Source organism: Lissotriton vulgaris, chromosome 4_1, assembly GCF_964263255.1.
Source record: "Lissotriton vulgaris chromosome 4_1, aLisVul1.2, whole genome shotgun sequence".
In the NCBI taxonomy this organism is placed as follows: Eukaryota; Metazoa; Chordata; class Amphibia; order Caudata; family Salamandridae; genus Lissotriton; species Lissotriton vulgaris.
Genome location: NC_141691.1, coordinates 228,716,868 through 228,742,898, shown reverse-complemented (window position 1 = coordinate 228,742,898; position 26,031 = coordinate 228,716,868). Strand labels below are relative to the sequence as shown.

Genomic DNA, 26,031 nt, shown 5'->3' with positions numbered 1-26,031 from the left:
TGTCCATTGGTATATAAGTTTAAGGACTGGTTCTTTTTGTGTAATGCTCTTTTTTGTGTCATGTTTCCTATGTTTCAATTTGTTTTGTATGTAACAACTATGTTATAAGTTGTATGTTGGTGTTGTGAATTTTGAGTATCTATTTTGAACATTTTTTACACATGTATATATTGCGCACATAATTGTCTGTTGTTGATTCGACTGTCTTGACAAAGTATTCCTTTAAAGACATCTGGACAAATCTATGAAACTTAATTAAAAATGAAAATAAATCTTTTGTAATACAAAACTTGTGGTTCACGCAGCACAAACTGGCTGAGTGTGTCCTAACTTATTACAAAACAAACCTGACTAGCCACTTTGTTCTGTTTTGCGATTGTTGAGGTCCAGGCTAGTCAGTTTTAGGACCCAATACCTTCTTTTGTTCACAACATCGCTTTAACATCTGCATGGGCGCTTTTGGGGACTGAATGAGCAACAACAGCCTTATATTGAACTCTGACCAAACTGAGGTTCGCATCTTCGATAATGGCCCTGCCTGTTGGGATCAATCAGGGTGGCCTCAGATGCTTGGTTCTCTTCCCACTCCGGTAACCTCGGTCAGGAATCTAAGAATAATTTTTGATCCTGACTTATCCTTTAAAAACAAACTTACATCTTATTGTTTTTTCCTCTTGTACATGATAAGGAAAATTCTCCCTTTCATTCCGTATAAACTTCAAAGATCAGTGGTTATGGCGATGGTGCTGTCACGGCTCGACTATTGTAATACCCTTTATTTGGGCACCCACAGGCGTACCCTGAAGAAACTCCAATGCCTACAGAATGTAGCAGCTTGACTTCTAAAGAAAATTCCCAAGTTCAAGCCAGTCTCTGAGGCACTACGAGAGCTTCATTGGCTCTCTGTAAAGAAGAGAGTCCTGTTCAATGCCTTATGTCCGGCAGATAAGACTGTACGGTAACGGCCCAGCATATCTGAAAAATAACCTAGCTTGGTATGGTCCTAGAAGAACCTTGAGCTCGACTAACTCTAATACAATTAATATCAGCAAAATCAGAAGGGGGAAATGGGGAGGTAGGAGCTCTACACCACAGCACAACTTTGGAATAACCTACCTGTACACCTCAGTGGCCAGTCTAATTTATTCAGTTTTAGTAACCATCATAAAAGATGGTTATGCTTCTGCCCAGCGCAGCCATTGGCCCCTCAATAGATTTGATCCACTGTTATTTGCTGTCTCTATTTGTTGATCCTTCTTTAAAGTAATCTTTAGCTCAAGTTGGTCCCTATCTCGATGTAGTAGATATTAGCACCAAGACACCATTGGCATTCGTGCGCTTTACAAACAACTCAATATCAATATCTATGCTGTATTCGTACTGGGAAGAAATCAGCAAAAACAACAACAACCTCACATGCTTAGGCCCCTGGATTCTTCTCAAACACCCCCCGCCCCACGTAAAGCAGAACTTCTACTATTTGACTTACTATTCACATTAGGAGTCATGTGATTAGAAAGACTTTAAATCTATAACTTACCACACTTGGTGGCCCTGGGTACGCTTTTTCAGAAACTCGGACAACATTATTCACAACCAAAACTTCTACCACAGCAGATCTAGACTGATCTGGTTATCCTTGGACGTTTAATTACAGACACTCACACCCCCCGATCTGGGTCCCTAGCTGAACACCACTTAACCACTCTCCATTCACAATTAGGTTATTGGGATATCCCCCCACCCAACCCACCTCCTTACTCCTTCCCTCTTTTACTATTCCTCTTTCTAACTTACACTTTCTTCTCTACTCTCCCCTCACACAGGAAGTATATCACCACCCAATCATGAGAGCTATTCATGGCAGCTAGAATATCCAATTAATTTTGCTGATTTGATTTATCCAATTAATTTTGTTGGTTTGATCTGCAACGCCTTCACATTATCATGTATAAAATCTACAAATGTCTTTATTGGCTTCTCATGCAAATAGCACTGTAGTTTTGTTACTTCTCATTTTACTTGTATTGCCGTTCTCTTAATGCTTTCACATGAAAGTGTAAATACAATGTTAAAATAAAAAATACAAAGACTTGAAGATGCTTTAGGCTTGGAGTAGCAGCCAATATAGGTCTTTAAGGTTGGGTGATATGTCAAGGAATGTCTTCAGCTCTTTGACGAAGCATGCTCCTTTGTAGTACTTGAGATGAACCTTGTACTCCTCAGTTTAGGTTGCTGTCTCCGTCTACATAACAAACCAAGGTTTACATAGTTATTCTAAAATCTGCTTATTCGGCAGATAGGGTATGACTTTGCTCAGGCTTAATACAAGGCAGTCTGTTCATCTTTGCAATTTGAGTGTTAAAGAAAATGTCCAAAGCTGATTTGAGGGGAGAATCTTTGTAGTTATATTTGTTGAGCTAGTCTGGGATTTGGACTTTTTGTTTACATGGTTTGTGAGAATGATTTCTTTCTTGATAGGGTATGACTTCACATCAGCACTTGCCAATCATGTTTGACTGATGGGTAGGTTGTATGAGCTAGGACGAATCAGGTCTGCTTTGCAGATGAATTTAATTGTGAAGAGGGTAGACCATTGAAGGACTCCACAGGTCATTGGGAACAATGGTAGTGGCATGTGTTTGTCTAACCAAAACGGATTAGCAAGAGAAATAAGATACAATCGGCTGGTGCCCATAACGGCTTTGCAATCTAAGAAGTGAATTGGTTTCTGTGACGAATCCCCAGTCGACCCTTGGTGTGTTTGTAACATGAAAAGTGACCTCACAGTATAGTTGACAAAATGATCAAAGATATAAAGAAAAAAAAACACTGTCATATCAAATCAAGGGAAAGAAATTGTTAATGTTATCCAAGCTAAATGCAAAAAAAGAAAAAACAAAGAAAAAAAACAATGCAATATGAAATAATTGTAAAATAAATGCCAATTGTTATTCTATGGGAAATGCAAAAAGCACAAAGAAAAAAAGAAACCCTTAGGCACAATCTTTATCTGCCCTGTAGGAGAGAGTTTTGACAAAAGCTGATGGTTGGTCCCGCTAAAAATGTTCACGGTTGGACACAGAGTAGTTTCTAGAGATTGAAAATATTTATTGTGGCAAGCTTGGAAAATGTTTCTATTATGGTTGAGTGGTTCTGCTGTAGCCTCAAATGTCCTGAAAAACAAAATGGAAATGTTTGCTGTGATGAGACTGCTGAGCCATGTCTATTTTGTCCAACTTGGCAACTTTATAAATCTCCATTTTCAAGTAAGAGTTCTGCCATAACTGCTTCTTTGAAGAATAGAATTCAAATCTCCAGAACTGGAGTAGGAGTCAAGAAACAAACAATAAAAGAAACAAAACAAAATGGATCCAACAAAGAATAGGCAGGCAGGCTGCAATTACCCCTCCCCAATCAAATAAAAAAAAGAACAACCATTTAGCAGTCAGGAAAAGGTAACAATTAGTATCATTCCAACGCGTAAAGTGATGAAAGGTCAAGGTACAAGTTCAGGCCTCTGAGTAACATGGGGCTGAGAAGTGCAATAATGCTGCGTCTCCTTGGTTCCTGTCAAATGCATCCACAATTGCAGTAAGAGCATGCAGGGTTCACCTTTTTACAGTGTACTATAGCAGGTTACAGGCTGCTGAAAACACTTGGAGCAAATCGCCATGTTAGATATGTCCGACGAGGCTGCCTGGAAACAAGTGACATGCACGCTCATGCGCACACGGCTGCAGGGAGAAACCAATGGCTGAGTGACCTCATGTTTTATGGTTGTTGGTCAAACCTCAGTGCTGCTGTTGGCACTGCCTTTCAAAACAAGCCCTATGTCATCTCTTAACCTTTTGACTTTTGTAGTCCCCAATGAATCACCATTGGAAGCGGAGGTCTCTGGCCTAAGCAATTTCCACTATCTGAACCTCAAAACAATACACAAAACAAAGAAACCATTAAATTTCAAACAAAACCACAAATTATGAAAAGTGTATTCATTTCACAAGCAAAACAAACACAAAAAGCTCATTTTAAATTTTAATGGGAAGGTTGCACCTTTTCAAAATTTGGGGTCAGATGTGCCAACCGACTTACAAAAAGAGGTCAGAAAGTGTGAACCGACTATGGGCTCAAAGACTGGTTCTCAAAATAAGGAATAGCAGGGGACTGCAGAATGGATACTCATTAGACAGGTTTCCTGTTGCGACCACCAGTAATTATCTATAATTACCGGGATGGTATCATGCAAGGCACAGCAGTCCACAATCCCTGACCCCCATCCCATATCTGTGATTCAATGCCAAAAGGATTTTTTAGCAGCCTGAGCTCTTTAAAGGAGCTGGGGCTACTTTTGCCCCAACAGGGCCCCTCCCCCCTTTGCGAATCAGTTACCACGCCAACTTGTGAGCCTGTAAATGATCTATCGTTTGCGACCAGAACTGGGGTTGCAAACAACTAATAAATACATTACCAATTTGCAATTTATAAGTAAGACTCAAAACAAGTCCCTTTTTGCAATTCGGAAAAAAAATTCTGACTGAGAAAATGGGGTCAGTACATATGAAAAAGAGATTTTGCTGTCACAAACCCTACAAAAAAAGATAGCACATCTTGCACTTCGTGAAATGCTAGACTCTAGTGAAGTAGTGTGGCTCACTGGTTAGAGGCGGCAGACCCGAGAGCAGAGGACGGCCCGGGACCAGGGTTCGATTCCCGGCGCGGCAGGTTTCTGGACCAGGGTCAGCGGACTCGATAATTCTCTCGCCTCGGTGCCCACTCTGATCAGCGATCACACTCGGCAACTCTGGGCATTAGCTTGCCTCGTCTTCACTAACGGCCCCACCAGACCGCCGGGGATGCCTGGTCTCACCCTGGAGATACCCATTAAGGGACCATCTCTCAGGGAAGCCAGGAAGGGTTTCGCAGCGGTCGAAGCGCCTTGGGACCCTACGGGTAAGTAGTGCGCTATATAAAATGCCAATACATCTAGTAATTAACTTTGTTTTATTCCTTCTTTTGCATGCTCTCTTTTTATATGCACATATCAGTACTTCAACTGATGCCACCAATCATCCATACTAAATTCTATTTTCTTAAATTGTGCTGATACCACAAATCAAGATAAGAATACAAACTTAATTTTTAGCTCCGATTTCAATTTCCTTCACAATTACAGTGTGTTCTAACATTTTCAATTTTGTATGTATGCTTATTTTATTACCTTGCTAATATTATTTAATTTTCTAAATAATGGTGGACCCTTGAATAGGCATTGCCGTCCTCTAGGGGTACATGGACCACAGGTTAAGAACCACTACCCTATGAGAGACCAACGTAGGTAAGTAGTAAGGAGGGAATGAAAGCCGAAATGTAGTACTTAAGAACCTAAAACAAAGGAGATGCACTACCCAAATCAGGGATTAAGAACAGCAACTTATCCATATCAATAGAAAGTTGACTAGATCACGAGGAAGGACTTTTTGTGATGTCATCGGTGCTCGGCCTCTAATGACTCTTACATGCTCTATTGTTTATGAAGTTTTATTGAAACTATTGTTTACCTACGTTTTGCCTTAAAATCCAATAATGCTGTAGAACCTACAACTACAAAATAGCAAACAGTTCATAAACAACACATGACACTGAAAAAATATGCTTGCTAATTGACCATTCATGCTGTCCCAAAACCCAGAAGCAACAATTAATATGGAAAAGATATGTTGTTGCCCAACATTAAAATCAAATTTTACCTGCTGTGGGTGAAACATCAAGCAAGGGCTTTTCTTGTTCGTCATTGCTGATAAAACCACTTTTTCTGAACCCTTCTTCGTTTTCATCATTTATTACCTAAAATTAAATGGATTTAATCATGAATGGAGACAAATAATAAACAAAGCATCACCCTTACATGTCATCTCACTTCCAGAATCTGGAGACAGATAAGTGCTACAACGTTTGACAATTTCTTTGTCTACTGAAGACTTTCTGGTCTGTCACAGTGATATCATAATTTCCCGTATCAAATGATCTGACTGGTTAAGTACACAAAAAGTTACTCTTCCCCATTCAAATGCTAAAGCACACTTTTCACACTCCATCAAAGTGTTGTTGTTCTTTAACAGCATTCAAATATGTTGGCCCTTGCTGGAGAGAGGGGGAGCATCTCTCATTGCTCTTACCAAACATTCCTCAGGTTTCACAACTTCCTTTCACACACGGTGACCACAGCAATCCCCCAACACTTTCAAAAGCAACTTGTCATGGGCCACAGTTTCTTTTCCACTCATACATACATAATCCAGAAGTCACCGGACCCCGCCATCCCTCTGAGCAATGCATGGAATGGGTTCATCATTGGAAAACGTCTATAGCCAGTCAAAATGGAATCTTCTTAAAACAATAAGCCCCTTGCAGTGCCAAAAACTAGAATAAGGGGTTAGAATCCTTGTGCATTTCTATCTGTCGTTAACTGAAGTTTTGTTTAGAGTTACACATATTGTGACCTTTTCCAACAACGCTATTACCATGCTTATGTTCAGAAAGTGATGGCGGTCAATCAAGATGTTAGCATTTAAATCATAGAATTTAACCCACTGAGCATATAGTCTTGCATGCTAGGACCACTTGGACCAACCATTATTGAACTCTCAATTTAAAAATCTCTTAAGTTCTCTCATAAATTGTCTCAAAGTTGTGAAGGTACTTTTTTGCACTTTATGAGCACACGTGCTGGACAATTCATTTAGGTCATTTTTATGCTTATAGCTTGTCAGTATGCCTAACTACTCACTTAAGATCCCTTGAACCTTGTGTTCTTATTTGATCTTGATCACACTTGCCACTTCAAGAACTCAGCAAACTCCTTTGCTCTACAAAGCCAAACAAGCAAGAACAGTCTTTGACCACATATACAGTGCATTGAGCTTAACCCCCTTAAACCTTAATCATGTCACACTCACTTCATCAATTTTTACACTATAAAAAAGTGAACGGACGTTCCCCAGCATGAAAAACAATCATCTTCACCAACTTTAACAGCAGCCTTCCCCTTACAATGACTACCTTCGATGTTCACTCATCCCCCACTGCTTCACACATCTTTAAGTAAACTCTTTGGATACATCTCAAAGACAAGACAGGACATGTTTTGACACTTCCCAAATGAATCCTGCTACCACCTTATATAGTATGCATTGGATTTACTTAGCTGCTTTCCCGTTATGCCTGGTTTGTCATCTCCTTAGCCTTTACCTCCGAGTGAAGGGTATGAAACCCATCTCCCCTAATACTGTGCACAGTTATTAACGTCATGTATAGTGCAGGAAACTCAATGCCATGCTCCATCTCAATTGCAATCTGTAAACTGGGGTCTTCGTCTTGTACTTTTGTTTCTCTTTTTCTCTATGGACTGGTCCATGATCATCTCATCCTGGAGGTCCTCATATTGGTAACTGCATGTGATCACCAAATCTTAGAGTGTTTGCACATACCACTCGGTTGCCTCTCTGTTAAAAATGTGTCTCTCCAGGATAACGTTCTTGGCAGGGTTAAAGCTTTTGTCCACAACTGTTCTGGCTTTTGTATATTCATCCACCTGTCCACTTGTTCGCTCGGTGAATGTTTAAATGTTCTTCTACTCTCTGGACCAAAGCTGTGCCTAAAAAATGCAAATGTTCTTTCTGAAGCGTATACATCCCCAGCTATGGCATCAAGTTAGGCCTCCTTCCTGGAAGTGCTGATGGTTTTACCTTCTGTGTTTTAATTCCTAAACTGCTATCTAGCATGCTAATGAATTATTCTGTAGTCGTTGCCTGTACCACTAAATTCTACAAATACTTTCAAATCCTGTAGAATTTCAAGAGACTAGTCAAGTTCCAGAATATTACCCCTCCTCTGGTTCTTCTCTGGAAGCAGCCTGTATCTACAACAGTAAAGTCACAAAATGCCCATGATAGAAAGTAAAGTTTTAGGTCGAGCTTGGAGAGTGCATGCGCTGCTCTACGAGGCATGCTGTATTCAGGTATGGACTTGAAGATCCGTCCACTCTCAGCCCATATTGTTTTATTTGTTTGTGTCATTGTCCACTGTAAACTGTGGCTGTTCATTGGTCAATAGGCTTAGTAGTCCCTCCTCAGTACCACCTTGTCTCATTTTGTAACCTTCCATGGCAGCACCCCCTGTTACGTGTGTTATTACTCCATAGGCTTTAATTACAGCCAAGTACTATTTTTTCAAATAGCAATAGGTCTTGCATTTGAGAGAGTTTAAGCTATTGGCATTGTACATGATAATGCTTTTTATTTATCGGTTTTAAAAACACCACATACATAAAAGGCATTGTCATTTACAATGGCAATAGCTCAAACTCTCATAAATGCAAGATCTATTGCATTGCAAATGATTGTTATGGTTTTTTCGGTTCTTAACCTGGGTCACTTGCAACTACGTACCAGAGTATAATAAGATAATTTTAGAAGCGGTGGATCCATACCCACCTTATTTTTTGTATACAAGGATTCAGAATTAACATGTGAGGTTCTTGATCGCAACTGAATGGAAATCTTGATTGGTTCAAAGACTTTTAATCTGTTAAGGTACTGTAGAATTAAGTACAAGTGGATAATAGCTGCATAAATATAAACACACTAATATGGAACCTGTAAAGACACATTTTCTACTATGCAATAACAATGGTTTGGCAGAGGAGAATATGAGTTTACTCACTGCATGCACTCTGGAGAAAGAAGATGGCCAGAGAGTTCCTTCTTTCTCATGTCAAGAAGTGTGCCTGCTCAACCATCAAGTCAAATGACTGCTTTTGAACCCTGTATTTACAGGTGCCTGCGCCCGGGCAGCTCGGCAGTGCACGCAGGTATACACTTTAACTGCATCTTTCATACCCTCTGCTTGAATGTAGAGGCTTGTTTGGTGGGTAAGATGCTTGTGGGCTGCCTTTTGAGGTCATATACAGTGTGTGTTTACATTGGAAGTAGTAGGATTGCGGATTTCAGCACAAAATGGTGTTTTCCCATTCTTAGGGGTAAGGTCATTCTGGATTTTCAATTGCTGAAACAGTCCCTTGGTGTGCATCCCCACCAACATATTATAATTTCATCCTGGTAGATTTTCTGGCTGCAAAATACATTTAGCACACAGCCCTGCTTGATCTGCCAGGAGATGAGCGTACTGTGCTCAGAATATCTTGGGCCCATTAAAATGCTTTGGCCATCATTCATCTCCTTATTTGTGCTCTGCCTAGGACAGTCCTGCAATTGCATAGCTCTGTGATGTAATCCAAAAGAAGTCCAGAGGTAGCCATTAGATAGGTAATAAGTAATAGGTTTATTCAGCTTAGTTACAGGTCAGGTTTAGATGGTAAGTAGAAGATGTAATGATGAGCCCCACCAGGAGCAACAACTTTACTGCTCAGCCCACACTCTCCAATTGTCTCTCTCTCTCCACTCCAGCAGGAACTCCAGCATTCCACCCCCTCAGCAAGCATTCTAACATTCCACATACACATCACATTCATACTGGCTGAGCAGCAGGGAATGGGTAACCAGAGAAAGGAAGCATTATAAGAAATCCAGGTATAACACATCCCCTTCCCTAGGGTAAACAATAAATAAGGATTTCTACAACAATGCACAATAAAAGTAAAGTGCGAAAGATAAATATACAATGTACAAATATTAATTGCAAATTTGAGTTCTTTATAATAGAAATAAAGTACGAAAGAGAAATACGCAATATACAAATGATGATTCACTCACCACTCACCCCCTTCTGCACACAACAAATACCTTTCCAACAATATTGAACAAAAAAGCAGTGGTAATATTGTGCAGGACTGGGAGAATGGATGACACCAATGAGGTGTAATACTCTCACCGCTCACCCCGTTCTGCACACCACACACCTGAGACAAGCAGTCTCAGGTAAAGACACAGTACAGGGTACATGACCCATCAACGAACCCCTAGGTAAACAAATGTACAGGGTACAAGACCCCTCAATGCACCCCTAGGTAAACAAATGTACAGGATACACGACCCCTCAATGCACCCCTAGGTAAACAATTGTACAGGGTACATGACCCTCAACACACACCTATGTAAAACCAACTGCACAAGGTAGACCCTTGAACGCACATCCCCAAGTAAAACAACTACATAGGGTGCACAACCACTCGACACACCCCTAGGTAAAACAAAGAGACAGTTGGAGTATGTAGGCTGAGCACAAGGATGCTGCTCCTGCTAGGGCTCATCAATACATCATCTACTTACCATCTATACCGGACCTGTAACTAAGCTAAATAAACCTATTTCTCGTTACCTCTGGACATCTTTTGGGTTACATCAATAGGACTCACAAAATGTGAAATGGCCTTCTTAGGACTCAATATTTTTAGTACTTTCTTGTCAATTTGCTTCATAGTCTTCCCCCTTCTGTGTGAAATCCTAGGAATTCCTCTATGAACAAGAGACTCATTTTGTTTGCCACAGAATATGATTTCTAAACATGCGCCCACCCCATCTTGATTGACACTGGCTTCTCACCAGTGCTCCTTATTAGATAGATGAATAGAGAACACCTTGTGCCTTTAGTTTTATTTGTTCCAACTTCTCATGAACCTCTGCTACACCAACACAGATGTCTGAAAGGACTCCAGAAGTATTCCCTAAAAACGTTTGACTAAGCCTAGAACTCTAGAGGATTGCTTTGAAAGTAATAGACGTTCCACTTGCCCTTGTAATTAGGAGGCAGACCCAGACGAGGAGGACAGGAGCAAGGCCCGTGGAAGGATCCTTGTTTTGAGGTTCCTGGGTCCAAGCTTTGTAGTCAGAATGGTTTTCACCAGGACATACATGGACACAATTAGAAACGTTAAACGTTTAACTGTTGTGCTAGTACATACAAACAATGCTCAGATGGACACCCCCCATATCACAGACTACCTTCAAAAAATAACCATAACATCGACAAAAAAAAATGACATCGCTTTTACTGTTCCCACATCGTACCTGGCTCTAGAGCGCAAGAGCTGCAACTTGGTTTAGAATACTAAACGTTGCAGATGAAGGTACTGTCCACATTCATGTGGCACACAGATATCAGTACATACATGCTTTGGGGTTGCCTTATATGATGTTGCCAAGCTCCAACATAATTTACAGTTTAAACACAACATGGAATGCTAAGCAGTTTAGAAGGTGTCAGTCACAGGATAAAACAAGCTTGTACATCATACCTTCCCAGTGGCGGTTGCCGTCTCTGTTGCACTCTGTTCTTTGGCAAGAGGATGCTCCTGGAAACCTTTCTGCTTCAGCTTTGCCATAGAGATCCACACAGGCTCTGAGGGTGCATTCGTCATTGGCTTGTTTATGCTTTTTTCTATAGAGAGAGGAACTACTGTTACTGTATTCAATTTAAATCTGTCATTTGGTAAAGAAACGGATAGAGGTGAATACTAATTATTAACCAGCAGTGTGCTTCTCAGCACCCATATCGGAATTTGTTAGCCGCACATCTTGAATCTCATGCTGACTAAACAGCTATAAGTAAGCTAAACAACAAAATATATTTTTAAAATCTAGATTTGTTTTCGGAGTACAACAATTGAAAGATAACTAAAGTACTTCACTATTCTAATCTTTTCATGCTTGCGTTCACCAGGGCCAAATTAGTCCTTTATCTTTCTATGGATGTTAAGCTGAGAGTGATTGGATACAATGCTACAGTACGGCTAAATCACAGAAGCAATCACTGTATTTAATAAAAGTTATTAAAGATTGATCATTTTAGTTTTACAAGAGAAAAACATCTGGTAAGAAAAACTCATTTCTGCATAAGTATTGGAAGTGATTAGCCACACTTGGGTACGATAAACTCTGCACCCCTCCATGTTTTCCCACGTGAATTTTGGCAGGTTATATATGGCTGCATGAACATGGATGACCTCTTCTAGCTTTATCCAACACAGAAAAAGTAGTCTTGCTTGAAGCGACCCCGTGATACAGCATCATGTGGGGCCTGCCTACAAACGTATCCAGTAAACCGCTCCTAGTGGATGACCGCTCTGTTCATAGAGTGATAGCCACTTATCTTCCTACTTCCAGCAGTATGCTGATGGTATTTATGGAGAGATTATTTGCTCATATAGAGATTTGTCTAAAAAAAGCGAAATGCTGGAATGTGCAGCACAAGAACCACTATGAATAAAAGGTGCCAGTCTCTGCCCCAGTGCTGGAAGCATAACTTCTACCAAATAAGAAAATGAAACACTTGAAGGCAGCCACAAGTGAAAATGTGGACGCTGACTGGCCTATTCCAATTAAATTTAGTAAACTGGGGATTAAAAATCTGCAGACGACAATGGGCAGCATTAGTCACTCAAATGTCTTGGACAACACAGTATAGGAAAAGAAACTGTAAAAGCCGGAAAATTCCTTTGTTCTTCATAACAAAGAAGACAACAATCCGCAATGCAGTTAGTCGAAGGATCATCTGCAGACATAGTAACACATCGTGAGGAGTCTTGGCTAATTCTCAACACTATCTTAAGATCTTTCTGCCTCACTGTCACTCTCTTCCATTCGCAATGCACCCTCAGGATATTTGTACCTGGGGTCTACGGTTTTATAAAGCAAGGTAATACTATTTCTACTGAAAGGCAAGACGTTGAACACAAAAAAGGTACAGAGCGGGGCAAGAGACGATTGTGGCCAGAGAGCTGCAATCCCCAAAGGTGAAATAAGCACTAGTGCTGCTATGCTCAACATAGAAGAAACTTCGGCTCCACCCAGAGAAGATGCCAAAATGGCTGGATCTATGCAACAGAGAAAGAGGCACATTACAGGAAGCAGCACCCTATTAGGATGGGAGAGACTGTAAAATGCCTACAGTATTGCATTTTCCGAAGGGAGCAAATTCCATGAGTGTGCCCACAAAGTTTATGAGAAGAGTAAGTACCACAAGGGATAATTGTGGATTTTATATTTGGGGAAACCTCCAAACCACTTGTGAAAACTGCAAGGTCGCTCTGAAGATGTAATGGGACTATTGTGCCCCATTACTTGAGGAACAATTTAGCATAGAAACAAGGAACAGCATACTAAAGCATAACCAAAGCCAAAAAGCCAAAAAGTCTCACTTTTAAAAGATGAGAGGTGAACTATTGGCAATAACAATACCCCTTTTGCACAGGCATTGTCAAAAAGAAAAGAAATCCAAATGCCTCAAGCTTGAGCGTGGGAAAACCAGCAAATGAGAAGAGAGCAAATAAAGCCATGCAGTTCTCTAGAGTGGTAAAAGAAAAATGAAAAAGTAGCTTCCTCATATAAGAGTGGAAGGATACAACTCAGCCAATAAAATGATGGGAAAGTAGAAATGTTCCAGAGGTGGGACATACATGGGAATTGGGAAGAAGGATAGAGAAAAAAGCCAATCAGGAAGCTGTCAATGCATGGTGGGCAAAATCCCATTGTTTTACAGTTTCATGGAATGATCTGAAGAAGTCAGGACTAGAGAAAATGTTTGCAAAACATAAGGCTTTACACACACCTTAATAAATACTATGCATTAAATTACAATTATATGTAACCCTTGAGATGGAAACATCTTTGGTTATGCATCTTGTGGGTTCTGAAACCTATAACCACAATGCCCACAACTACACCAGAAGCAACATCACAATGTAACGTTTGTGTGCCTATTGGCTTTGCAAAGATGCCACTACATTAGTAAACGTAACAAAATGATATATTTCACCACAACAATTCCATGGAAGGGACACTACCAATAGTCGTCAATAACATGCATAACATAGTTTAAACCTGCATTGCCAACCAACACCCTAGTTAATAATGCCTAATATTCAAAAACATGTCTCAGATTCGGCCTTGCAGTGTTATTGAACTGTTGTTGCAATCTTGGATCAACAGGGCTCTCTACACTCACAAGCCCACAGACAGAAGTACAGTCTCAGGAAGTGCTATAAAAGTTAATGAAACCTCTAGCAGGGGTATCGTTCAAGCACCTAGGAAGGCTTAAGGATTGTATTTAGGAAACACCTTTTGGGGGCTACTGTACTCCTGGCATAACATAAATATGCATTGATTAGTGACTGGACACACTAGTAGCAAGTTCAAAAAAGTTTGAAAAAAATAAGTTGAGAAGGGACAAAGAGGTCTGGTGAAAAAATAGCAATACAATATTTGGCCAGGCATTCTGCAAATAAGATGATACATCAACAGTTCTTAATCCCGTGCTCACTACGCCACTGAGTCAGGCTATCCTGGCTGATGAAGGCTGATAGACAGAAACCGGTCCTAGGATGCTTGATTTCCGTCCAGGGAAGACATGGCTTGGCAGTTCGGTCTGGACTGTTCCCATGAGGCACAGGGTCAAGACTGATTTGCATATGGCCATGTCTGAACTGGAGTGGCTTGGTGAGTAAAATAACGATGGATTAAACCCAGATCTGTGGCTGGGGGGGAATGTTTTGCCACTGTGCAACATTCCGTCCATCATCATGTGTGTTTTGCTGTTCACCCTATGTGGAAAGGGTATGCCCAAATGTGGGTCCCAGGCTCACTATGCCACTGGAGTTAAGCTATCCTGGCTGATGAAGGCTGATAGCCAGAAACCGGTCCTAGGATGCTTGATAGTTCGGTCTGGACTGTTCCCATGAGGCACAGGGTCAAGACTGATTTGCATATGGCCATGTATGAACTGGGGTGGCTTGGCGAGCAAAATAACGATGGATTAGACCCAGATCTGTGACTAGGGGTTCATGTTTTGCCATTGTGCAACATTCCGTCCATCATCTTGTGTGTTTTGCTGTACACACTTCTTTTAGCCATCTGTTAAGTTCCTGTTTTGAATATTGTTCAATGGGAGGCAATGCTAGCAATCTTGGAGTGGGTAATGGGGAGCCACTGGTGAAGTGGGTCATGGTAAGGGAGAGACAAAAGAAGGCAGAGGGCGAAAGGGTACAGAGTCTCATCTGGTAAATTAAACTAAGTTCAACAAAGGGCCGGGATGGACAGGTCTACAATGAGTGAGATGATATCTCGATGAAAAGGACACTCTGATGAAATCATAGGAATTAATGTAATATATGTATCTGTTTGCTCTGCTTGTATGGTTTGTTTTACAAATCGAATAAAAGCTTAAAAAAAAAAAGACACGTACACATGCAAAATCAATAAAAAAAGGAACAATGAGTGACATGATGAATGAACAGCACGATGAGTCAGAACTAATCATAAAAAGATGAATACCATAAAATTTACTGTTTTCTGCAAAGGCTAGGGCACGTATCACGTTATGCAGAGCCTTACACTTCGGCAGGTAGTCAGTAGGTAAATTGGTATGTCAGCCATTCAATATTTAGTGGAAATGTTTGTGTGCATTAGCATGCCTTTTCAAACATGCAGGCAATCACCACTCTTTTAATCTACGGTGTAATTAAGTGTGCTGCTTCTGTAATTAATCAGACAGGGAGAAGAGCAAAAGACAAATATAAGATAGAATCAAAACCAAAACAAGCACTCGCAATGCCAACACGTCTGGTATTGGCTGTCAACCTTTTAGCAATGCTTGTTTGTCATGGTTTTTAGAAAAGGCGCTGAGCCCTCGCCATTATAAAATAAAACGACTAAAAGCAAAAATATTTTGCTCTCAGAAAGCACACATTTCCATAGAAGTACTCAAAGGAACTACTTTGTGTGCAGATGCGCTCCCTGTGAAAGAGCGAAATGCTGTCACTCACAGTGAAGTCAACCAATGGGTAAAGTGGACTGACCTACTGCCTCATGCTGTACGTTGTAGTGAGGTGGACGAAAAATGTGAATGACAACAGAAAAATTAACATAGTGGACTGGCTGAAAGTCCCTATAAGTATATAGTATAGTAAAATCAAAATCTCTTTACAATCGTACAATATTGTGAATAATTCGAAAGCAAACCTATGGTCTTTTTCCCTTTTACATACTGTATGGAAAATCCTAATCAAGGGAGAAAGGCACAGTAAACTAAACATTCTTCACTACTAAAAATAGAGACAAATGTAATTCTCATGGTAATCTGACAATCAGTTGCAAATGAGTTCTCAGCAACCATTTAAAGAACATAAATGGAACCATTACCTAGGCTCTTGGGGGTGTGATTTTTCTTTGGCAGTTCTTCAGGACTGGTACTATGAAGATCTTTTTCTTCCTGGAGATCAGACTGATGCAATGAAGATTTTCTGAGGCCTACATTTATTTGTAATGTCTTTCCAGCATTTTCCGACTTTTGAAGGTCTTTGACAAGAGACACCTGCTGGACAGAAGAATCAGGTTTTTGGGAGTCACTAACATTTTCATCACTGTGTTTTGAGAAAGAGGATGCTCTTTTCAGCCTGACACCAAATGGAAGTTCAGTGCTCTCAGATATGCTGTCACACTGTTTTTTCGGCGTGCGCGGAATGTCTGTATTGATGTCAATGTCTACAGATGAACTCGGAGAAGATGCTGATCTCACTCTACCCAGGCATGTCTGCTCCTCTGTGGTTTTTTCAAAAAGTTCTGCTTTTATAGTTGAGGTTGAAGCGCATCTAACAGCGGAGTCTTCCTTTGCACTGGATCCCCCAGATATAGATCTTTGCCACGCAGGAGCAATAGTGAATCTGACTGGTGTTGTAGTTGATTTGTGCTGCTTTTTTGCCATTTCATCTGATGCTTTACTTGTTTTGGTCGTCTGTGTGCATGTTACTGGTATCTGATGAGTCCCAGCACGGTTATCAGAAACAGGAGGTGCTTCAAAATCACTTCCACTCACCTGACTGATGCGTTCCATAGAAGTATTAGACTTATTTAGTGCATTTTTCACTGTACCATTGTTACGATTATCCACTACAACTTTATGTGGTGTATCAGTCCCTTCTTGAAATGAATGTGTACTTAAAAGCGAGCCATCAATGGGAATAGACTGCTGCAAGTTACTTTGTGCTTCTTCCTTGGTATCCAAGGGCTGAGCTTCTTTGGATGACAGTTCCTGAGGTGAGGGTTGATGATCTTCCACTGTTAATGATTTGATTTTTGGAGCAACGTTCTCTAAAGAGTCACAAAATGCAACCTCTTTTTCAGCAGGAGTTCTTGATTTGAGCAGTTGAATTTTGGTATTATCTACTGAAAGATCTGTTTCAGACACGATTACATTGCTCTCATTACCTGAAGTTGCGGTCACATCTGCTCCTGATGAAATGGTTCTAGCCAGTGCTTTATTTTCACTTTGGATTGCAGGTCTTAAGGAGTATTCCTGGTCTGCTTTTGATGCCAGTTCATTTCTGTGGGTATTTGGTTCACTCATATCACTAATTAGAACTGATGCCAACCCTGTATCGGTCTGGATTATGGCGGATTCTATTACCATTTCTGAAGTGACATTGAATTCAATACTACTTGAGGCTGTTGTGTGTTCCTGTATCTGAGACTCGCCCGTAGACCCAGATTCATGATAGTCCACTATATTTTCCTCTTCAATCAAATCCTCAGCTACACCATCTTCTTTCTTCCTATATCCAGGAATGCAAGATTCAGGAGTAGATACATTTTCATCAAATGGGTAAAATATTTCTGTGTCTTCTAGAGAAGACTTATTTTGTGCTGCTACATTCTCAGTCACTTCTGAAGGAGTTCTGCTTGCATGCTGAGGGTGCTCCGCAGTATCCGACGTATGTGCATCACCAGAAATCCCAGACACTTGCTCTTCGTTGACAATGTTACCTAACCCAAGAAAAAGAGAATCTAATTAAAAGTGGAAATATCAGGAACAGGTAATCTGCAAGCTGAAGCGCAAGTGTTTTTAATGTTGCAAAATTAGGATGTTGTTACCAATGTTAGCAAAGGCAGATTAAAGAATTTTATCAACTAAAAATGATGAACAGTAGATGTTGTCTTTATATCACTGATTTCATTGGTGCAAGTGGAATGGTCATTGCCACTCGATGTATGTGCTACAGTCACAGCAACCCGTTTATCCAAACACACAGACTTCCAGTCTGTGATGAAGTACTACCCAAACCACCTAGAAATTGAAGCGATTTTCTCATATTTGAATACAACTCAAAATAAGTGGCGAACCGGCAAAGTTCTTTTTTTTTCAATTGTCTACATTTATTTCACACCAATCAGCCAATTTCTAAGCAAGCTAAGCCATACCACGGCAATCCTTTCTGGACGATCAAACCACAAAACTGGAATTTTCTACATTTGCAGCTCGAATCAAACAGTAATAAACCATATCCAAACTTCATATTTCTTTCATGCCATCACGTAATTAGCAGTGAGTGTGGAAAGGGGCGACCACTCGGTCCCCCCGAACGTATGGATGAGTGCCTCGATCCCCCCGGGAAGCCATTTTTGGGCGGGAGGCGCGTCTCGGCTGGTATGCCCGAAGCGGCGTAGCCGGGGCGCGCCTTTTCCCGCCCTAGAGTGGGCTGGCCTAGACACCGACGCAGCCAGCCACGCCCCCGGGGCGGGCAGGGGCGGGTTTTCGCCCGCCCTGAAGACGGATAAAAGAAGGCGCAAGACCAGAAGACGTCCTCTTGTTCTTGTGCTCCGAAGCTGCACCTCCTCGCTACACGTGAGCTCGGGACGGAACGAAGAGCCAATTTTGAGCGTTTTGATCTTTTTCTTTGTCTTCTAGATACTTCCTCGGAGAGATGCCCAAGAAAGGCGCAAAAAGAATGACGACCGATCAGATGGTGCGGGCCCTTTGCAAAGAAGTGTCCGACATAAAGAAACGGTTGGCGGAGCGAGATGGGGAGGAGGGTTCGGGCACCCCGCCGGCTGGAGGGAGACCTAAGAGGCCGAGAAAGGTTCCAGCCGGTGGGGCCGTCCCGGTTCCCTCTGCCCCGCTCGAGGCGCCGACCCCAGTACCGATGGAGGGGAATCCAATCCCCGTTGTCGTCACCCCGACATCCAAGGAAGACATGCCCCCCGAGCTGGCAGCACAGCTAGCAGCATGGTTGGGGGATAGTAGTGATGGCGCCACGGCTGCCGAAGCACAGGCGCTGATAAAAGGGCTTCGTGAGAAGAAAGAGGCAGCTAGAGTGGCTACGCCGTTGGCGGGGATAGACAAGCCGCAAGCGGCAGAAGCTGCGTCCGGTGCAGGTAAGCGGCCATTGCCGATTGCAAGGGACGAGTCAGCACCCTCTCGTAGAGAGAGATTAGGACAACATGTGCCTTTAGCTATAAAGGAAAAGATATGGGCGGGGGAGTACGTGAATATTTTTTCCCTGCTTGTTGATCATTATGATGTGGAACATGTAAAAAGTCAGAAGGACTTAATGCATCCGAGTGTTTGGCGCGCAAAGATGGCCGCCTTTAAGGTAAATGAGAACATTGGCAACTGGGGCAATGCATGGGGTATTTTCACATCAATTTTGGGGGAACGTAGGCCCGAGTTGCTTCCTGAGTTTCCCGTTTATCAATCACGAATTATGGGTTACTCGACAGCGTATCAAGGTAACCATTGGTTTTGTTATGACAATTTGTTCAGGAAAGAAAAGGAACATAACAAGGGTTTGACTTGGGATTGTTACGATTCTTTAACATGGGATAAGATGAAAGAATCGGGAATGTTAAGAATGCCATTGGTCGGGAGCACTGTTGTTGATTACTCCCGCCAAAATGTGGGGACGCCCTTTCGACCAAGTACGAGCACCGACGACCAGTCGAGGCCCGCAGGCAATACAGGGAGAAAGGGTTTCTGTTTTAATTTTAACAAGGGGAAGTGTACCAGGCCTCCGGGATCGTGTAAATTCAAACATGAGTGTAGTACGTGTGGGTCGTCCCATCCTGAGTCATCGTGCAGAGCCAGAACGAGTGAGAATGGGGGTAAGGGAGGCGCCAAACAGGTCTAAGCTAGGCCGAGGGGCGCCTTTACCAACCCCGATTGATACCTTGGCAATGATTCCCTGGCTCAGCGAATACCCGGATCGCACTTCTGCCGGGGTGCTGCGGAACGGTTTTACACATGGTTTCCGCATCCCGGTAGGGGACTTTCAGGGTGTAGGGATGTGCAAAAATCAACTTTCCGTTTTACAACATGCATCTGTAGTGCAAGAAAAAATTCAGAAAGAGGTTAGCCGGGGACGGGTCGCCGGCCCGTTTAGTGAGCCCCCGGTACCGGATTTCGTTTGTTCTCCGTTAGGGGTGGTCCCCAAGAAGGACCCGGGTGAGTTTCGTTTGATTCATAATCTATCTTCTCCATATGGTCTTTCGGTGAACGACGCAATTGAGCCAGAAGTTTGTTCGGTGCGATACGCATCTTTTGATGAGGCGGTAGCCATCTTGAATCGCCTGGGGCACGGGACGTTGATGGCGAAATCTGATATCGAGTCAGCGTTCCGGTTGCTTCCGGTACACCCAGACGATCAGCGTCTTCTGGGATTCGGGTTCCAGGGGTCATTTTACATGGATAGGTGTATGCCAATGGGATGCTCTATATCATGTGCTTACTTTGAGCAATTCAGTACTTTCCTGCAATGGGTGTTCACTAAGAAAACGGGTTTCCGAAATGTAATGCACTACCTTGACGATTTTCTGTTCCTTGGCCCCGCCGGTACTTCCGAATGTGCCCGGGCCTTAGCTGAATTCTGTGTGTTAATGGATCATCTTGGCGTGCCATTGGCACCAGGTAAAACTATGGGTCCCACGACTTGCCTCGAGTTTTTGGGGATCGAGTTGGACTCAAGGGAGGGGTGCTTCCGTTTACCAGCTAGCAAAGTGTCGAAATTCAGGGCAGCCCTCCAAGTATGTTTAAAGGCATCCAAAGTTACACTGCATCAGTTGCAACAGTTAGTGGGAAAGTTGAACTTTGCCTTGAGGGTGATACCAATGGCTCGCCCCTTTTCCCGCTCAATTGCCCAAGCGATGGTTGGCTTAAAGGAGGGTCATCATCGCACAAGGTTATCGGCCGAGGTCCGCCAGGACATGCGAATTTGGTTAGCATTCTTGGCGGACTTCAATGGCCGGGTCGTCTGGAACAAGCCAGCCGTCTCCTCTGAAGAGCTTGGGCTGTGGACAGACTCAGCAGGAAGCGTAGGTTTTGGCGCCATCTTCGGCACAAAATGGTCGGCACAAAAGTGGCCCCTATGGTGGCACGAGAAGGGGCTGACAAGTAACATCGCTTTCCTCGAACTATTTCCCATTCTGGTGGCCCTGAGAACCTGGCCAGAAGGGTTCAGAGATCATTCTGTTGTGTTCTGGTCCGACAATATGACCGTGGTAGAATGCATCAATAGTCAGGCAGCCCGTTGTAAGTTGATTTTGAGGCTCCTCAAAGAAATTGTCTTACTGTGTATGCAACTGAACGTAGTATTCAGAGCAAAACATGTCCCAGGGGTGATGAATCAGGCTGCTGATGCACTGTCTCGTTTTCACATGCAGGCTTTCTCGGGTTTCCTTCCTTCAGCGGACCCGGAGCCGGCACCCTTCCCCGAAGCTCTCTGGTCTCTCGGTGCCCCGAACTTCGTCACCTCGTGGGAGAGAGTCTAGCACCCAGGACAAGGAAGGCATATGAAGGGGCGTTCCAGGCCTATTTAGCCTTTTTGGGGGCAGAGAGAGGAGGACTTTGGGGTCAGGAGGAGTTGGTAGTACTTTTTCTGATGTCCTTACGTAGGGCTGGGAAATCGGTGGCTACGGCCCAAAGGCATCGTGCCGCCATTTCCTTTGTTGCCAGGGCCCATGGCATCCTGGACCCAACAGCGTCTTTCACGGTACAAAAAGCGCTACGTGGGTGGCAACGTCTAGAGGGTCGCAGAGTAGATGTACGACGACCGATAGGTCTAGACAGGTTGTCCCAGTTACTGGTCACGCTCCCGAACACATGCTCGTCCCCGTTCGAGACCTGTTTGTTCCGGACTGCATTTACGCTGGCATTTCACGGGGCTATGAGAGTTAGTGAGCTGGTTGCAAGGAACAAACGGGACGTGACGGGGGGCTTGTGCAGGGAGCATGTCCAGATCAGGGGTGATGCGATGATTGTCTCCTTTCTCAGGTCCAAGACTGACCAAGATGGGAGAGGGGACTGCACGATCATCCGCAGGAACCTCGACTCATCCATGTGTCCGGTACAGTGCTTAGAAGATTACCTAGCACGAAGGGTGGCATCATGGGGAGGGACATTGTTGAGGCATGCAGACGCCACCCCGCTGACGAGGTTTCAGTTTCAACGGGTGCTTGCAATGGCCATTGCTGCAGCGGGCTTGGACCCGGGCGAATTTGGGACCCACTCCTTTCGTATAGGGGCTGCCACTGAAGCTACAGCCAGAGGTCTTAATGTAGAACAAGTGAAACGTGTGGGGCGCTGGTCCTCCAATTGTTATAAGAGGTACGTGCGATTGCACATGTTGTGAAACTGTAATCATGTACTCACGCCTCTTGTTTTTGTTTGTTTTCAGTTGCGCAAGCCTACGCGGCAGGGCAGACTGAGCAGTCGACCCAACACCAGGTCAGCGGTCGCACGTCACCGGCTGTGAGGAAGGAGGTTTGGGTCGTGGGCCACTCATACGTGAGACGGGCTGCAGACGTATTCAAAGCAGGTGACATGGTTCACGTACCTGAGGAATACGGGTACAGAGTGTCCTTCTACGGAAGGGGCGGTCTCTGTATTGACCAGTTTCAGGAATTTTTTGAGGGCTTGTTAGAGCGGATGAGGTCACCGCCGTCCATAGTCATAGTACATTTGGGGGGCAATGATTTGGTCACCACCGGTAGACGACTTCTCCTGGAGGCTATGCTTTCCACGGTAAGTTGGTTAGCGAGGAGAGTTCCGGGGTGCCTAATTGCGTGGTCTCATATGATCCCACGAAAAGTGTGGCGGGGGGCTATCTCGATCCCTGCTTTGAATCATTCGGTTAGAAAATTGAATAACAAAGTGAGTAGGTTGTTCCGTTCCAAGGCATTGCATTCGATCTCGCATAATTGTATTAATGATGACAGTATGTATCTGGGGGATGGTGTGCATTTGTCGAGGGCGGGGAATGAGTTACTCATAGGAGACTTCCTAGCCTGGTTAAAATCTTTGGAACATGACCTTTAGGTAGGAGTTTTGTGGGGGGTCCGGATAGCCGGTCAACTATCCGGACCTGTGGCGGTAAGGTCATGATCGGTGAGCACTAATTGGTAGATCCCTATGAGTGGGCGTCACCCAACACGGATGGGAGCGCTCGGGAGAGGTGGCCATTGGCCCCTCAGTGGGGAGGCGGTCCCGTCTAAGGGCGGGTCGCCGGAAGTAAAGGAAAGGCGGTCAAGGCCCCTTCCTTTGTAGGAGGGGTTACAGCCCCCTCCTGGGGAATTTCCCGGGGCTAGTGTCATCTGCGACGGCAGATGCGGTAAGTTGTGTGGGGTGGGGAGAGGTCAACGATACCTTCTAGATACCACACACAAGTGTTCGAACGACCTTTAAATGGCGTCGAGTCTTAAGTGCCCCCGTCAAGTCAAGGGAAATTGTTAGTAGTTGCACTTGTGGTAAGCCCCTGTGCCATCGCCCCTCCTAAGTGGGAGGGGTAAGTCTGGTTAGGGATCTTGACACCGGTTATGACCTTGCCGTTGGCCCTTAAACGTTAGGATGTACAATTTCAGTATTCTTAGAGAATGTTTTGTAGGATGCTAGTTCGGCTAGGAGAACCTCTGTATTAGAGATTATGTTAAGGTTAGCCAAACATCGTAATGTGATAATGAAATTGTACATAACATGAAAACGTTTAATGTTTTAATCTTTTGTTTTAATAAATACGGCCGGGATGGTCACTCCATCCCACATCCAAAAACTTTAAGAACAGTTTCCGGTTTCCCTTCCTTTTGGGGATTGTGTTGAGAGGGGGTGGCGGGTATCTCAGCCATATGGAAAGGGGCGACCACTCGGTCCCCCCGAACGTATGGATGAGTGCCTCGATCCCCCCGGGAAGCCATTTTTGGGCGGGAGGCGCGTCTCGGCTGGTATGCCCGAAGCGGCGTAGCCGGGGCGCGCCTTTTCCCGCCCTAGAGTGGGCTGGCCTAGACACCGACGCAGCCAGCCACGCCCCCGGGGCGGGCAGGGGCGGGTTTTCGCCCGCCCTGAAGACGGATAAAAGAAGGCGCAAGACCAGAAGACGTCCTCTTGTTCTTGTGCTCCGAAGCTGCACCTCCTCGCTACACGTGAGCTCGGGACGGAACGAAGAGCCAATTTTGACCCACCCACCAGCCCCTGAGGACAGCAAAGTTGTTGTGCAATAAAGTGAATTGATAAGTTTGTTTTTCCGTTTCGTTTACAGGCTATAACAGTAGCAGTTTGTAGTTAATAAAGATGGTGAATATCGTTTAGGTTGTTATGATTAAAGTGATTTGATGTGATGTTGCATTTTAGCATGTTCCTTCGGTCGTAGCGACCAATGTTTTCATAGGTTGAAGAACTGTCGTATTTATTTTTTGGTAGGCGGTAAGGTCATGATCGGTGAGCACTAATTGGTAGATCCCTATGAGTGGGCGTCACCCAACACGGATGGGAGCGCTCGGGAGAGGTGGCCATTGGCCCCTCAGTGGGGAGGCGGTCCCGTCTAAGGGCGGGTCGCCGGAAGTAAAGGAAAGGCGGTCAAGGCCCCTTCCTTTGTAGGAGGGGTTACAGCCCCCTCCTGGGGAATTTCCCGGGGCTAGTGTCATCTGCGACGGCAGATGCGGTAAGTTGTGTGGGGTGGGGAGAGGTCAACGATACCTTCTAGATACCACACACAAGTGTTCGAACGACCTTTAAATGGCGTCGAGTCTTAAGTGCCCCCGTCAAGTCAAGGGAAATTGTTAGTAGTTGCACTTGTGGTAAGCCCCTGTGCCATCGCCCCTCCTAAGTGGGAGGGGTAAGTCTGGTTAGGGATCTTGACACCGGTTATGACCTTGCCGTTGGCCCTTAAACGTTAGGATGTACAATTTCAGTATTCTTAGAGAATGTTTTGTAGGATGCTAGTTCGGCTAGGAGAACCTCTGTATTAGAGATTATGTTAAGGTTAGCCAAACATCGTAATGTGATAATGAAATTGTACATAACATGAAAACGTTTAATGTTTTAATCTTTTGTTTTAATAAATACGGCCGGGATGGTCACTCCATCCCACATCCAAAAACTTTAAGAACAGTTTCCGGTTTCCCTTCCTTTTGGGGATTGTGTTGAGAGGGGGTGGCGGGTATCTCAGCCATATGTCATCAGATCTCCCCAACTAAATAATCCTGCGCTGCAGCGGCGCACGTGGCCAATGCTTTTTCATTTACAAATATAGTGGAACCCGGACAACTAAAAAATGACTATTAACAAATGAAAAGTGGGATATGGAGATTTTATGTAAAGCGCATCTGCACATGTATTACTTCGAAGAATTGTGTACGGGCAGAAAAACGGAACGGGTCTCTTTATCCAGTCCTGCACAACTAGCAACCACGAACTGCAAGCATTGTAAAACATTGCTTCGATTGATGACGTCTGACTGGGTTTTGAGAAGTATTGTGAAATTATTCACCGGATTGTTCTTTTAAATATAAAAACAGGATTAAAACAACTTGCTGACTGGGTACATAACAATGTTGTGTACCTTTTCAGAGCAACAAAGGATGCTGGTGCTTGGCGTAAGCATGGCCAACACATCTCATCTGCATTTTTCCAGTCAATGCAGAGCCAATAAAGATTTCAGGGACTTTAAGAGCATTTATTACCTTCAGAACTTGGGTCAAACGGGCTAGCTTCAAGTAGTTGCTCTGTGCTACTTTCTTCTTCTGATAACCTTGGCAACTGCTCTCTTGCTGCTCGCGCCTCCTATAAAAGATTTAACAAAATAATGTACGTGTCTACTTTTTTGACATCACAGAAAGTAACCATAACATTTCCATCAGTGAGACCATTACAAGTCACACCCTCGATCCAAAAAAAAAAATACACAAGCTGCTCATAGGTATCCTGATCTGACGAGCATTTATGTCTAAATCAATATGTTCAGAGGGATCTCGTCCTGTG

The 26,031-nt window shown here is 43.6% G+C and overlaps 1 protein-coding gene across 4 annotated transcripts in view; it reads right to left on the bottom strand.

Annotated features, from left to right (window-relative positions):
* Positions 1-26,031, bottom strand: part of KIAA1210 (KIAA1210 ortholog) — a 540,680-nt gene that overhangs the window by 28,645 nt on the left and 486,004 nt on the right. For all 4 annotated transcript variants that reach the window (XM_086918565.1, XM_086918567.1, XM_086918568.1 and 1 more), the window contains exons 8-11: positions 25,734-25,833; positions 16,155-17,774; positions 11,255-11,397; positions 5,751-5,847 (exon numbers count right to left, since the gene is read on the bottom strand). In XM_086918565.1, the coding sequence (XP_086774691.1) occupies positions 5,751-5,847; positions 11,255-11,397; positions 16,155-17,774; positions 25,734-25,833 (1,960 nt within the window). The remainder of the gene's footprint in view (positions 1-5,750; positions 5,848-11,254; positions 11,398-16,154; positions 17,775-25,733; positions 25,834-26,031) is intronic.